Source organism: Bos javanicus, chromosome 23 (genome assembly GCF_032452875.1).
Source record: "Bos javanicus breed banteng chromosome 23, ARS-OSU_banteng_1.0, whole genome shotgun sequence".
In the NCBI taxonomy this organism is placed as follows: domain Eukaryota; kingdom Metazoa; phylum Chordata; class Mammalia; order Artiodactyla; family Bovidae; genus Bos; species Bos javanicus.
In genome coordinates this window covers 8,843,510-8,860,173 of record NC_083890.1, presented here as the reverse complement: position 1 = coordinate 8,860,173, position 16,664 = coordinate 8,843,510, and the positions used below count along the sequence as shown (strand labels likewise).

Here is a 16,664-nt window from a genome sequence, read left to right as displayed (position 1 = left end):
GGACTTTTTCCATACAGGATGACCAAGTTAGCCTGCAGCTCTATGCAAGGATCCCATTTCTCATGCAGCCTGAAATTAAGGGGCCTGGCATTTTGACAAACCATTAACGCCAGACAGCAGACATGATGACAGCTTGGACTTTAACTGCCCTCATAGCTTTGGATCTGCCCACAGAGAAGGAAGCAAGTATGCTATCCCACACTGACCCTAATTTCTTCAGTTCTTGATATCTAGTAGATTCTGGTTTGTACTTATACAGATGCTCATATTACAGCTGACTCATATTTTAGAATTAAAACCAGATGTCTAAAGGCATAAAGCAATAGCACCAAGTTTAAGCCTCTTACAAAGGAAACATCTGATAATCATTCATTATAATAATAGTTTGCCCTAGGAGTTAATAAAATTTAAAAAAACCTTCTTTAGAATTATTTATTCCCACTTTTGTTCACTGTTAAAACTTCTAAGTCAACATATTATTTTCCTGAAACTTTGTAAAACACTTTTTTTCAAAGACTATAGAAATGTTTCTAGAGTAGATATTCAACCCTAAAAACATACTGTGGAAAAATCTTTATTTTAGGAAAACCTAGGTTGTTCCTAGTATCTGAGGCTATTTTAAAAACCTAAATAGACACCTGTGGGCTTCCTGTGTATCCACAGGCTCTTTACCCTGCACCTAACAGAGCCATCCAAACCAGAAACTTGCTGAGTCACATATAAGCTCCACTGGCATGGTTTTCCCTAACAAATCCTAAAGTCTACAGAAGATTTTAAAAACAAATGTAAGCTATAAAAGACACACAAATTATCAATTTCTAAGACTTAAGTCCTCCTTAAAAAGATGTGACAATAAAAAAACTAAAAAGCAACAAGTAGTCCTGGCAAAGGCTCAGACTAAGAAGCTGACTTAGCTTCTATGGAGGCTGAGCATAAAGATCATCTCGCTGTAAGAATCTAATCTCTTTCTAATCTCTTGTTTACCTAGATATGGTTTAGTTGCCTAAATTAGCTTTTCTTCAAAATAGTCCCAAGTTTCTAGGAAAAAAAGCAAACAACCTATCGTCATTTAAATTTCCAGCTACAAATCTTTTAAAAATTATAAACACACATGCACATATATAGTTGCATCCTTGAGTATAAGAGACCCTAAGACAGAGCTTGCCAAACCCACTGAATCATCAAAATTTCTTAGGGAGCTTTCTCAAAACACAAATTTCCAAAGCCCAAACCAGATACGTAGAATCAAAATCTGGGGTCTTTATTTTAATCTCTATTGAATTTGTTACAATATTTGTCTTATGTTTTGACTTTTTGTCCGCAAGGCATGTGGACCTTAGCTCCCTGACCAGGGATTCAACCTGCGCCCCTGCACTGGAAGGGGAAGTCCACTGGGCCACCAGGGAAGTCCCCAAGTCTGGACTCTTTACTTTGGGAAAGGTCTTCCATAACTCTGATCACCAGCCAGTTTGTGAACTGTTGGTTTAGGGCACCCTCTGCCATAGCATCACATTTAACAATAACCTCAGATGGCAAAGGTGGATTGTTTTGTTTTTTCAATAGAGAATGATTCAAAATCCAACAGATACAAAAAAGCGGCAAACCTCTCTCATTCCTCCCTGTCCCCTAGCCATTCTTTTACTTTTTACGGTCAACCAGTATTTCCAGTTGCTCAACTGTCCTTTGAGGGATCCTTTAAGCACACACAGGCATATATAGGTATTTCCTTTACAAAAGGACAGCAGCAAACAAGACATTGTTATGTGAACAAACCAAGATTCGGGACAATGTGTATCTTGGAAATCTCCCCGTCAGTTCAGAACTTCCTTATTCTGTTTCAGCATGCATGGGATGTGCCACAGTGTGGGTGTAATGTCTTTGCTCAGTCCCCTTTCATCAGACACCTATGTGATTTCCAGTTTTTTGCTATAATCTTGTACATATGTCATATCATACACGTCTGTCTATAGGCTAAATCTGTTCCCTGGACTTGGAAATGCTAAGTCAAAGGACACAAGCACTCTAATTCTGAGTGATACTGCCAAACTGCCCTCCCCAGAGGTTATAGCAATGTTTACTCCCACTTGTAATATGAAACAGGAGTTTAGATTTTACACTAAGCTGAACAGTGGCAATGGCTTGCTTCTAGATGCCTCCCTGAAAACATTATCCTTTTATAGCCTGGTGACCTAACAAATGATGTTCTCAAGATACCTTCTTCACCATGAAAATCTGCCTAATTTTTCTATTACTAGTAGAGAATTTTCTATATGAAGCTCAAGAAAAAGAGCTGAGTGAAAGGAGAAGTTGAGGTTAAGGCAATTCTTGCCAAGCTGACACGCACTCTCTGTGAAGCTATTTTCCCTACTTCAGCATAAAAGAAGTTTATGCTTCTTTTAAATTAAAATTGTCCACTTACTACACAAAGTATTATTAATGTGAAAAATTAACCAGGTGCTCTTTATTATTTTAATTGACAAAAGCTCTACAAGTGTTGGATTTACCAGTTTTTGCACAAGTAAACTTTACTAAATAAAGACAAGGCACCCACAGGGACCCACTCTACAGCTAAGGGAAAACAACGTCAGGCAGAGGGCATGCTGAAGGGAGAATGAGCTACAGAAAGACAACAGGAATCTCTGTTATAATACAAAAAGAACACAGAAGGGAGGAAAAAAGGGAACACATTTTTAACTAAAAGAATTGACAATTTTATTTTCACATTTCACAATACAAATGAAAACTGTTTTTTCTGTCCCACTACTTCCTTCCAAAACTACTCTCTCTGATAGGAAGGGGGAACAAGTTTTCCTTATCATGCTCTTAGAAAACACCCCGAGTCACAGCACCATGATCTCCTGGTTAAGTACAAGTAATACAAAACTGATACAAAGAGGCTCCCCAATCTCCTTATCTGTCTGGTCGGGTCATTCCTGGCCGGGTGGGCACCATCATGGGACGGGCAGGAGGTCTCATCATTGGGGGCCCGGGCATCATTGGCATGTGGCCTCCCATAGGCGGCCTCATTCCAGGAGCTGCAGGCAAAACAAAAAAGAAAAAAAGAGAGTCAAAAATACTACTTAGGAGAGCTTGATGGGACTTCATTTAAAGACAAAAAAAGAGCCCCCCCTGCAAAATGCTGGAAAAAAGACATACTTGACAGAAGAAATGCAACAAATCCATCACATCTGTAAATTACTTAGACATTCTCAAACAAAAAACAAAAAGGTCAACACAAGAACCATATGGGAATCATGATCATTTAATGATAGTAAGGGGGAAACTATTAATAGATTGTTTTCCAGAAATCACCAGGGACCAGTTCCCTAAATTGACCTTTTTTCTCACTCAGGGAAATTCACAGCTAAGTCACATGTTACTCAGTCAGCTCTTTTAATCACTTCTATGCACCATATAACCAGGAGCTAGTTCATGAATGTACACAGGCACAGAGGACAATCTTACCACTAAGCGTTTGTTCGGAGTTGTAGGAAAGGTGAGCAGGAGGCCCATGCTGAGAACCTGTTAGTAACCATACTTAGCTCAAGTCAAGAAAAATAATAGGCAATAATGTGATTTATAACAATTAGCACACACACACAAATCTGATTTTTCTAATGCATTTCAAAAACTAAAAATGAATTTTTTTTTAATGTGTCCCATCAATATAATACCAGCCAAATAAATGAGCCAGGGAAGGGAGGGCAAGCAGACAGGTGAGGGTTGGGGAGGAATACAGGCAGCTTCATGGGACTGGTAATGTTCCACTTTCTCAGCTGGGTGTTGGGTTCATGATATTAATTATATTACTATGCCTCATAATTTTCATGTTATATAGCTTCTTTTTAAATATCAGATTTTACCTAATCATTTTTCAATAAATCATTTTGATTATAATGATTCAAGAGAAAACTATATTTAAAGTTGAATATAGCCTTACCACAAAAAGCAAAACACAAATATATGCAAAAACACAAGATCCAACAGGTACAAAATTTAAGATAAATTTCAGCAGAAACAGAAAATATTAAAATTCTAAATATCTTATTAAAACTCCCTCCATAACATAACCTGTATTCAGCATTTTCTTACAAGAAACTGATCCAGACCAAAGACTAAAAATGAGGCCCCTGAAAACTTGTTTTCTTTGGTCTCCATAGTGCATTAAACTTTAATTGGTTGTCAGCACTGGCAACTAATATGTCTAATAACTAATAAGTATTCCTTTTTACATCTTTTTATTATGGAAATGTGCAACCATACACAAGCAGAGTAAAAAGAATATAATGAACATCCATGTACCCATCAACCAGCTTCAACAATTATCCACCCGTGGTCAACTTTGTTTTATCTTATCCCCACCCATTCTTACCCCTGCCCACTCCCCAACTACTCAATTATTTTTAATGAAATCCCATAACTTTATTATTTTAACCTGGCTAAAAATAACAACAAAATACTCAGGCAAACTGGCATCACCAAGCCTGTATTCTCAAATGTCAAGCACACACTGACACTGAGTTCTAGAAGCTTTCTTTACATGAGTCAAAGCACTTCCCAATTCACATCCCTAACCCCTCTAGGCATCTGAATTTGTGACCCCAATTTAAGAATGTAAAAGACATCTGAATCACTTAGACTGTGTTCTGGATTTACAAACCAGTAAGGCAGGACTTTTCCTTATCTAAACTTTCCCCCTCTAAATGACACCCACATCAAGCATACTGATCGCTTCTGACCAGGAGGCTACTATATTGTCTTATCAGTTGGGGTGTAGGCTTCTTATGTCACTTGTATGTACTCTAATTATTTATTCTGCAAACCAATGAAATATGAATACAGAACAAGAACTGTTTCTATAAAAACTACGCTGATTACTAAGAAAGACTCAACCAAATCATCCTCCCAGTGTACTCACAAATTTGGTAGGCGAGAAGATCATAAAAAATAGGAACTAAACTGCCTCACAAGGTCTCTAACCACTTCAAAGAAAAATGAAACTAAAGTTGGTAAAGGATGCATTATGAGTGTGGCTTACTGGTTTATGCAAGAAACATATGGTGTTCCAGTCAGTATATTCATTCTCAAAGCAAAGGCCCTGACTGCGTATCAGAAAACTACAAACCAATGTATATTTATGTTTATGTTAAAATCAAATGTTTGAGGTACAAGTTTTTTCCCCTTCTGAATAAAAAACTACTAGGCCTAAGATCTTTTCATAAATACTAATTAACCAAGTTAACCTGAAAGATTAAATTAGCAGTAGGGGGGCAGTTCTGCTCCAAACCAAAACTGAGGAAAGCAGCAGCCTAAGGATGTATCTACCCTTCTCCTCATTACAAACAGCCAAAAGTCAGGAGGGGCAAGGAAACAGGAGGGTCAGAGGAGAAGAAAAAAAGAGGTAGTCTTATCTTCCTTTCAGTTGCACAGGGTCTTTGGATACCATCCAATTACACTGATAAACCAAGTACTTCTTTTTACTATTATAGATTCACCAAATGTAATTTGTTGCAGTACATTTAGACAGCTTATTAAGAATTCTATTTAAATCAAAAGCTAGAACACAATGGAGCATCCAAGAAGGAAAGAGACCCAAACTTACCAGGTCCCACTGGCATCATCCCAGGAGGAGGGGGACCCATCATCGGCATCATGGGAGGGCCCCCCATGTGAGGTGCAGGCATCATCCCAGGGCGAGGAGGACCCGCTGAAATAAGAAATGGGCCTCAGACTGAGATATTCTTGTATATTAACAATTTCTTTTTAATGAAACAGGGCTTCATGACCTGGCCCAAATTCTGCAATAATTCTGTAACTTTTTATGATTTGTTTTATAACAGTAGATCGACAAAAATCAGCTGGCTACAGAACTTTAATTACTTTATGACTAAAAACAAGCCTGCCCAGACAGAAGTGTAAAGTGAAGATAAGTTCCCCAAGTTAAATTCCAAGTTTTAAATTTCAAACTCTATCCTCTGTTAAAAAAAAACAAAACAACAAAAAACTGATGATCTTAAGCTACAAGTATCTAATTTCAATTTCAGGTCTTTTTTTTTTTTTAATCAAAACCTAGGTTTAAGAGAGTCTTTGGAAATATGATAATGTACATGCAGAGATATTCCTGACAGTATCTTTTACAACAACAACAATCTGAAACAACTTACATATCCAACAGTAAGAAAATGGTGAGGTTAATCATGTACATTCATACCACTGCCTATTCTACTATTAAAAATAATGGAGTTGAGTGCCAGCCAGTCGGGACAGACTAGGCGAGAGAGATGACCTTAAGCTGCTGTGAGCCTCATCAGATCCCAGGATGGCAAGATTCCAAGAAGGGACTGGTGGGTCACTAGTGGTCTAGCCTACTTCTCTGTGTTTATATCCATGATTACTTACAGGACTGAATTTAGGTCTCTGAGTTCAATTTCTATCTGAACCCTTATAGGAGGGACAAAGAACTTAGGCCTAATTATTCTATCTCCACCTGTCTGTTCTGCAGAAACAACAAACCTCCCCAAACAGAAGAGTCCTTTGACCCACTCCTAACTATGCAATTTTTGTCTTTCTCAAGGTATATGTATATTGGTGTTAGATGGGTTACAAATTTGGGAGAGAGACTGAGGAGTTTATCAGCTGTTTCGGTCCTCCAGTGTTGGCATTCATAGCAGTAAACAATTTAATACCTTAGCAACACCTCTTTATACATCAGCTCATTATCACAGGTACATTCAGAGCTATCCATTGTATCTGTCACAGACCCACTTGAGACCTAGTAATAGTGCAATAAGAATGTAACTCTAAAGATAATTCACAAATTATACCACTGAAGCTGTCATCTATTACTGTCTATATATCCACCAATGCAACGGACATGAACTTGGGCAAACTCCGGAAGATGGTGAGGGACAGGGAAGCCTGGCTTGCTGCAGTCCACAGGGTCACAAAGGGTCGGACACGACTGGATGACTGAACAACAACATTCATCTAATGAGCATTTGAAAGCCTACTGTGAGATAATCTAACAAAATCAAGGATAATCTTCCCAGTTACACCTACTAAGGTAAAAACTTTATACTTACGGAGACTGGGGGGAGGTGGGATCATTGCCCCTGCAGGAGGAGGAGCAGAGAATGGAGTAGGAGGTATCTTTCCTTGTTGAAATGCAGCAGCTTTGGAGAGAGTAAGCAAAAACAACAGTGAATAAAGAATTCAACAACCCATTTAATTACTAAAATAACCACTTTCTTTTCAATCTTTAATGATCCCATTATTTCACTCTAAAAATCTTTCATCCAACATTACAACACCATGGTCAAAATCAACTTTAAGTACTCACCAGCTAAAACTGCAATTAACTGGTTTACTGATCTGGGTTTTTTAACCAAGTTTTATTTCATCACCATTCCTATGGCTAAATAACTATGAGAGACTAGTTAACTATAAGTGACCTCCCACCTATAAATGTTTTACCAAAGAGAAGCAGTCATCTTTAATCTGCAGATGTAGTTTATACTCAACTTAAGCTGCTCAGTTTTATTTGAAAAATGTGTGCTAAGTGCCCAGAGGCCAGGCTTTGTAAAATTTCAGTCCTTCCTATATATGCTTTCCTGCATCAAAACAATACACCATTTTGGTTTACCAGTTTTGAAATTAATGCACTGAGCTAAGAGATGTTAAAGAAAAAAGATTTCAAATTCAAAGCCAAGAGCCTGCTCTGAAGGAGATTATGATTTTTAAAAAATGTCCAATACAATTACAGTTTTTCTTTCAGATAACATGAGGCACAAATGCAAACAAAAGAAACTGAAGACTGTATTTGTCTTGGGAAAACAGTCATAAATAAACACTAAAATACACATGCATAAAATCAATTCCTGAATATGCCTTTCTCAAGTCAGTGCAGTCTGCACCCCAGACACTCCCCCATTCCACTCTACCCTCACAGTGCAAAGGAAGTCAAATCACTCAAGGAGATCACTGATAATTCATGAAGATCAGATGCAAAAAATGACCCAGAGTAGAGATTTATGAATAGCTATTCACAAGCCCCCTAGAGCCTATTCTCTCGAAGGGTTCATATCTCCCAACAAAGGCTTTTCCAGTCAGGAGACCTCCCACATCCTGCGCAGGACAGCTTGCAAAGACTGAAGAGGGAGTGGCAATGCCACTGGCTCAGTAGCGGACTCAACACAGCCATGAACATCATCAAGTCCGTCCCCAAGGGCTCACTTCTTCTCCTCTCAAAGTTTTTCATCAAAAACATTTACTCATCCTTACATTTTTTTTCCCAGATGAGATAATTTCTGAGATTTGCCCCTTAATAATCTAGGAAGGGGAAGGAAGTAGATGAAGGTATCTGGTGGCTCTCAACAAGAGGCAATTTTGCCCCTGTAGGGACATCAGGCAGTGCATGGAGATACTAGGAGCTACAGGCATCTAGTGGGTATAGGTCAGAGTTGCTGCTCAACAGCCTGTAGCGCATGAACAGCCCCCGACAAAGAATTATCAGGCCCCAAATATCAACAGCGCTAAGTTAGAGAACTTTGGTATAAACAAGACAATGCTGCAGCTGAAAGATACACGCGTGGCAGCCACAGGAGGTTCTTTCTTTCAAGTTCTCCTTCTTCTGAGCTTAAAATTTTTCATGACAGTCTTGCTTAAAAAAAAAAAAGCAAACACCATGATCAAAGTCCACATTTGGCTGCCAGCAGTGGGTACAATGAACAACTGGAAAAGGCCATGTTTCAGATACGTTAGGATGATCAAGCATAAAAATACAGTATCTCTTTCTGGCAGTGCTTTGTACCTTACCACCCCAAACAACAAAAATGTTCCTAATTAAACGAGTATAGCATGTATGGCAAGAGTCCAAAACATATCCAGACTATTCTGTCATATCAGTTACGCCCTTTGTGACCAGTTATCTTTGTCAGGACGGGAAGAATAAGTCTCTCAAACTCTTCAAAGAGATCTACAAACTCACCTCTACCTTTTCCTACTGTAACAGGAAAACCAATCTAAAAATTACGAATCACAATAAAGGAGGTTATAAATTTGCTACAAAATCTGGTCCACATCAACAGAAACATTAGACAACTCATTCTTCTCTACCGAACTTCCTAGTCTAACCAGTATCTGATTGCCCTACCCTCAAAAATTAGTGTTTTCCTATATCCCCAAGAAACCAATGACTTTCCACTTCTTTCATTCAGCACATCAGCATGATCCTATTTATCATTCAGAATGAGCTGCTTCTCTGAAAAAACGAGAGACACAGAGACGAGGAAGAATGGGGCCATCTACCCCACCAGAGCAGGAGGCCGCAACGCACTTGTTTTGTCAATCAGGCTCTGAGCCTGCTCTTCCATCCACTTCTGATAGTAGTCTTTCACATTCTCCTTGTGCTTCCTACCACTGCAGTGTGTCTTCCTCACAGATGGCTGGAAAACAAAAAGGTAGTGATCAGTCAAAGAAACAAACAATCCCAAACCAGAAATTTTCTGAAGCCTTACCTTTTTGTAGGTAGCCTTGCTAAATTTAGCAGCTTTAGCTGGGTGCCAAAGCATCACTAAAAACATTTTCCAGCAATGTACTGTGGTAATTTACCTTCTGTATTTATTATCTAAACCTGGGGTCAGAAAACTATGGCCCATGGGCCAGCCACCTGATTTTGTGGAAAAGAAATACTGAAACACAGCGGTATTCGTTTCTTTATGGATCGTCTACGTCTTCTCTCCACAACAGCAGAGTTGAGTAACTGCAACAAAGACTGTATGGCCCACAAACCTAAAATAATTACAATCTGGCATGTGAAGAAAAAGTTTGCAATCCACTGATCTAAAACACAATATTATGTGTTTTAGGTTACTTTCTTAGGTTACTCTATGGAAAAACAATATAGCTTACGTACATTTAAATAACAGTTTACGGAAATATGGTCTTTTAAAGGACCATAGGTCTAGAACATAGATTCTATGTGAATCCCTCAGAACTGTAGCTCATCTAACAGTTTTATTGGGATAAAACTGACATAAGATAAACTTCACACACTTAACCTTTTGTCTTAAGTTAACATTTATTTAACTTTTACTACATGCCAGACACCATGCTACGTACTTTGCAAGTAGTGCCTCAATCTCCCTAAGCCCACATGTGCACAATACAGCGAAATACTAATCAGAAAGAATGAATTGCTGATATATGCAATACAGACAAATCTCAAACCATGCTGAGCAAAAGAAATCAAACATACAGAGTATATAAGCCTCCATTCATATAAAGTTTAAAATCAGTAATAATGATCTTTAGTCATAAAAGCCAGATCAGTCAGGGTCGGGGTGCACAGGGACTCACTACAAAAGAGCACAGGAGAACCTTCTGGAGTGACAGAAATGTTCTAAGTCTTGACGCATAGAGCAAGCTGTAATCATCTGACGTATCATCAAACTGTACACTCAAAATACATGCATTTAACTGAATATATGTAATTCAATAAAATTGATTTTAAAAATCACAAGGTTATCATCTTTTATTTATGCCTATAGAGGTGTCTCAAAACACATGTTAAGTAGCAAACCAAGGCCTGGAATCCAGATCGCATTCAGATGCACCTCATGACTGCCTTCCTCCCTCTTACCTCTCTCCACATGACTGCTTCAGCCATAGCAGATATGACCACTATCACAGGAGCAGAAGCTGTGTATCTCAGAAACTGGTGTACATCTCAAAATATTAATACCATTCCCTGTCTCCCAGTCACTGCTTACACTAATACCACAATGATGCCTTGAGCTTAATAACAAAATCACGCCTAAGAACCAGCAAAAAGTTAGAGCACTGAATCTTCTATACATTTCAAAGTCCACCACAGAGACTGCTTCAGTCACCATGGAAACTTACTTTCACAAGGTATCTTGTTAGAAAAACAGTATTATAGGGATTCCTGACATGTCTTATAAAGAGATATTTATTATAAAGAGAGACTTTTCCACTCTCTGAATTCTAGCTTTAGCAAGCAGAGGGAGTATACGACAAAATAGCACTGGAAAAGGGTAGAAAGGCATAGCCTCCCAAACAAACTTCAGAAAATTATGATGAAGGGTTTGACCTAGAGAGGGGGTTAGGGACACAAAGACAAAACAAAAAAGGCAGAGCTCTGTAGGCAAGCTACTACTAATACCAAATGACTGAGAGGTCTCCTCCAAGGTGTAATAATATAATATTTACAACTATTATTTCTTTAGGAGGAAGAAATACATATTCCATAAATCTACTAATGCTGAATTATAGCTGACCATATGTTAGAATTCCAAACGAAGTGACAACAGAGAAATAATCAGTTAACTTCTTGCAGCTACTATTCATGATGACATCATGACTGAATTCTGGTTTAATCAGGTCTCTGATTAAAAAAGTTGAGAGCTGCAGTTCTCAAGGTGTGGCTCACAGACACCATTCAAAGGAATGACAGACCAGTGAGTTTTAATGTTAAGACCACTTGACACGGTTTAGATTCTACACTGCAACTATGCATTGAGTTTTGGTGCAGTAATACAAGAATATTAAAGAATATCCACAAATGTTTCAAAACGATATTAAAGTACTTCTAGCTCCTACATACATGTGAGGTTGGATTCTTCATATACTTCAACCAAAACAAGGTGTGACAGATTTAGATTTAAAGTAGAAGACAATTAAGTCAGATGTTACAGAAGAGTCCAAAAAGTTCATGCCATTTTTCACACTAAATTTTTTGTTTTGGAAAATAGCTATTTTTCACTTTTAAAGTGTTATTTCTGTTATCTTTACCTTAAATGAATTAATATTTTTAAGTAACTTCAAATACAGAAAATTTTAATGGGGAAAAATCATTTAACCTACCATCCAGTAATTTCTAAGCATGTAAAGGGACCGTGAAACAAAAAATTTGAGAGCTGCTGGCATAGAAGCTTTGGAGTTAGACTGCTTGGCTCATCTTCCACCTCTACACAACTTAATGGTTTTGTAACATCCAGTTATTTATCCATGCTACCTCAGTTTCCCTCTCTGTAAAATGGGAGATAATACTAACTTCATAGGATTATCATGAGCATTAAACAAAATGATACTGTAAAGCATTTGGAACACTGCCTGACACACAATATTCAATCTTAGTAGTTGTTGTTGTTATCTATTAATTATTTTTTAATCAAAAAATTCTCCTCAAAATGTACGCATTTCTTTCCAATTTAGTCAAACACTTGAGACCCTTGACACAAACAAATATTAGAACCTCAGGACATTTTCCTAGAGTTTTTACTTGTCACAAACTTTTTTCTTCATCTTTAAACTTGCTAAAGCTTTTATTATTTTGGGTCTCCACTGAAAACACTGACTGATGGAAGATTAACTTTGAATTATAAATACAGTTACAGGAAGGGTGGAAAAACAAACACCCCAAGTAGTTTCTTCAAGCAGTAGCCCTCAAACCAAAGCGAGATGAAAAGCAGAAATTACAAAATTCTTAAAAAATCTTATTTATTACATACAAGGCTTTGCTTAGGTTTTCTTTTATTAAAAAAAAAAAAGTAACAGTTTTATTGAGCTATAATTCACAGGCCATACAATTTACAAATAAATTTAAAGTTACAAAATAATGGCTTTGATATTTCCCTTAAGTTGTACAATTATCTATTTTATACATAGTAGTTTAAAACTCTTAATCCCTTATCCTTATCTTGCCTCTCCCCACTTCTCTCTCCTTACTGGTAACCACTAGTTTTTCTCTGTATCAGTGAGTCTGTTTGTTTTGTTATATACATCCGTTTTGCTTTATTTTTTTGGTTCCACGTATAAATGAGAACAGAGAATATGTTTCTTTGACAACCTTATTTCACTAAGCATAAGACTCTCTAAGTCCATCCACGTTGTTGCAAATGGCAGGCACACGGTTTTTTGAAACTGAAAAGAACCACTACTTACAGAATCATGGGTGAGGTATGTGTCGCAGTAGTCACAATAAAATCTGGAAAAAGGAGGGGGATAGAGAAAAAAAGAGATGACAACCAGTTAATAGATGCCCATCAGAGCTGCTAGTCACTGAAGCTGAAATATAAAATAAAAGACGTATTTACGATATGAAGATATCAAACAAAACGTCCTGACACAAGTCAAGCTTTTTGGCTACCTCTGCGGATTCCACCTCCGCACTCGAAAAGGAGTAACGAGAAATCCGGGTCATCCTTCCTTCCCCTGACCCGCTCGCTCCCCCAGAGGCTACCGGAGCCAGAACCCGCTCTGCGTTCTCCCGCAGGGAGACAATTAGTAACCGTGGCCGCGAACACGCAAATACAGGCCCCCACTCACTTAGGCATGTTGCTCCACAGGCCGTTAGCAACTCCGTTCCGCGCCGCCTGGAAGTGACGCGCTCAGTCAGCGCCGACGCAGCGGAAGTGACGAGCCCAACGCGACTTCAGAAATCCAATCCCAGTCATCCAATCCTCCAGCTGCGTTGCGCAGGCGGTAACCGCGTCGTGGGCGGGGCGAGGGGTGGGGCTTGTCCTGCTCGTCTCTTCACCTAGATGAAGGCGGGAAGAGGGGGTACCGAGAGTCGCGGCGAGGTTCAGTAGTCGGTCTCGAAGCCGACATTCTCTATCCTCCCGGAAGTATGTTCACCCTGGTATAAATGCTGAGAAGACAATAGTGAACAAAACAGGCAAACATCCTTGCCCTCGTGGAGTTGATATTCGAGTTGGGGAGGATCATAAAGTTAGTAGGTAGTGGGTTAGATGGGGCCAAGTTGCAATACAGTAAGGGAGGGAGGGAATGAAGCATGAAAGAGTCCAATTTGGAATAAGACAGAGAAAACTTCCTGACAAAGTGACAACTGAGAAATGACAGGTTTCTTAAAACAAGAAACCCAGGCGGAAGCCGGTTTACGTACCGTCTCTTTGTGAGCTCTTTAACCCCTGGAGGAGGCAGAATCCCCAGTTTCAAATCTGGTCGCTGCTTCTTAGCTATGCTACATAGGCTACTTATAATGGAGTAGCATATAAGTATACTTATTATACTTTCTGAACCTCAATTTCCTCATCTGCAAAATATGGATAATAGTTCTTACTTGTGGAGTCAGGATGAATTAGATGTGGAAATGTTTGTACAGAATTCACTACAATGCGCATACTAAGCCCTCCACAAATGAAAGTTATCTTTACATAGGAGGAAACTATTAGACGTCATTTGTCCAGTGTTGCAACTCTTTTAGAAATTGTCTAGCAGGTTTTTCTGGTACGCACTGGAAAACAAAACAAAAAAAAGTGCCTTGTCCAGGGAATTCCCTGGTGGCCTAGTGGTTAGGATTCTGGGCTTTCATTGCCATGGCCCAGGTTCAATTCCTGGTAGGAGAACTGAGCCAAGTATCTAGCAAGAAAAAAAAAAAAAAAGCTTGTCCATGGGTATAACCTGTTCTAGTAACAAGGCAAAACTTTCTGCCTGGTGTATCAGACTCCGAAATGGCCTGACCCTTCTTTCAGAAAAAGGAAATAGTGTTAGGAACTGGAAGGAGCTCTTGCTTCTTTTGTTCCATATTTATCAATGGTGCAGTTGCAACCAAAATAATAATAATTGGTGCTTTATTTGACAGTTGACTATGTCCTAGGTGCTTGTGTTGACTGGAAAAAAAAAAAAAAAGCACAGCCTTAAAGTTGAGAGTTATGTTTTATTTATTGGATAAAACTGAGAGCTTAAACCCAGAAGACAGCCTCTGAGGGACTGCTTGGAAGAGGTAAGAGAGAATCCAGAATATACAGGAGTTTTGCAAAGAAAAAAAAAAGTAATTAAAGAAAACCAGACATCTCAAGTTAATGAATTCATCACTTTTCTATGTATGGGAAGAGGCAAGAGTCTGGACATATTGAAATTATTCCTCTGACAAGCATCTTCACTATCTAGGGCCAGTAGCCTGCCTTTCTCCACCCTGAATCCACTCAGTGTGCACAGTGAGAGTGCCTACAGTGGCTGCTGGCTTGATGGCACAACATCTTTTGTTTGTTGATATGGCAAGCAACATTTTCCATTCACAGTTTAAATGCACTACTTATTTAATCTATTCAGCAACACTGTTATTCATATTTCAGACGAGGAAACTGAGCTTTAACAAGGTTAAATACACCACAAAATTTATTTTCTGGTCTTAGAAGTTAACTGCTCAATGAAGTTGTCAGGCTTTCACCGCCCCTAGTACAGTGCTTCATTTTACCGTCATTGGTGTGGAACAATCAACTATTATGTGTTTCCTGATCGGAGGCTAACATTAATAGACACCATCAGCTATGATATATTTTTACCAAAAATACTTAACCTGGATCTAACAAAGCATGTAGTAGGATAGGCAAGAGGATCTAAAGGAAAGCAAAAGGCAGTGAACAAATTGAGAAGGTGGTACATTGTATAAAACAACTGGCCTTTTTAAATTTAAAAAAATGTGTCTTTCTACATTAAAATATTTTTGAGAGACATAGCAACCAGATGTAGTGTGTGGTCCAGGGTTAGATCTTAGTTTGGACAAACCAGCTATGAAGAACATTTTGGGGAAACTGGGCGTTAATGTTACAGTGCTGCTAACCCACCTTCGTCCAGACAGCCTGAGTTGACTCTTCTTGAAGGGGAAGGTTCGTGAGTTATGTTTGGATTTTTTTCCTCCTCCCTCTTTGTCCTGATCGTGAGCCAGTTTTAACCTCAAAGCCATTCCTCATCTTCCTCAGCTCTTTTCAGTATGGCAGCAGGGAGCCGTCCACATAAGGAAAGGCTACATGTCCTGGACTCCTGGGCTGACTGGCACCACTCTGAGTTGCTGGGCCCCATTAACGGTAGACACTTCTGGAGATTAGACGGATCAAGGAAGAAGCCAGAGTATCCCCACCCTCATCCTGTCCCCAAACAAAGGATCCATCCCCACCCCCAAACCTCAAGCTCTCTCCTCCTATCTCTCTGGCTCCAACTTTAAGCAGATGATCCCAGCCCCATGGTGACACCATGACCTTCTTCTGCCTCTCAGTTTAAGGGAGGCAGTAACTGCTTGCTATTGCTCATCTTTGAGTTACTTCACTGTTCTCTGTTTCACTTTTTATCCCTGCCAACATCTACATAAACTAATTCTCAGTTTTAACTTCCCTGATGTTCCAGTGGTTAATAATCCACCTTCCAATGCAGAAGGCATGGGTTCTATCCCTGGTTGGGGAACTAAGATTCCACTTGCAGTGAAGCCTGCATGCCACAACTAGAGAGCTCAAGTGCCACAGCTACTGAGCCCCTGTGCTCTAGAACTCACACACCGAAACTAAGACCCGACACAGCAAACAAATCAATATCCAAAAGATAAATACTTAAGAGTGATCTCTTCCAGAACTCAGAGGATGACCTTACTGTGGAGTCCTATCCCAAGATCACAGGTCAAGGCCTTGTACCAAGGCCACAGATCTGGACCCCATCTCCAAGGTCATTTACGGCACTGACTGAACCCCACTGTAACCATTGCCAAAAGTGCCCCTGATCCTTAATGGCCAGCTCCTTGACCCCGTATTAGGCAAAAATGCCTATCCCATTACTCACCCTATGGCACCCTAACCTAATGCCACCCTTGCAGTCGGAATTTTCTTTGTCTTGAGACTAGAAAAATGGGCTAC

The 16,664-nt window shown here is 39.2% G+C and overlaps 1 protein-coding gene and 1 non-coding gene across 2 annotated transcripts; one reads left to right on the top strand and one right to left on the bottom strand.

The window, feature by feature from the left end:
- Positions 1-2,687: 2,687 nt before the first annotated feature.
- Positions 2,688-13,452, bottom strand: SNRPC (small nuclear ribonucleoprotein polypeptide C). Its single transcript, XM_061399062.1, has 6 exons — positions 13,348-13,452; positions 12,964-13,006; positions 9,335-9,443; positions 7,083-7,172; positions 5,603-5,707; positions 2,688-3,035 (listed from the first exon to the last, which is right to left on the bottom strand). The coding sequence occupies exons 1-6, from the start codon at positions 13,353-13,355 to the stop codon at positions 2,911-2,913; spliced, it is 480 nt and encodes a 159-aa protein (XP_061255046.1). The 5' UTR covers positions 13,356-13,452; the 3' UTR covers positions 2,688-2,910.
- Positions 13,453-14,225: 773 nt separating this feature from the next.
- Positions 14,226-14,288, top strand: LOC133237079 (U7 small nuclear RNA). The gene has a single exon (XR_009733113.1). It is a non-coding gene; the product is annotated as a U7 small nuclear RNA (small nuclear RNA).
- The last annotated feature ends 2,376 nt before the right edge of the window (positions 14,289-16,664 follow it).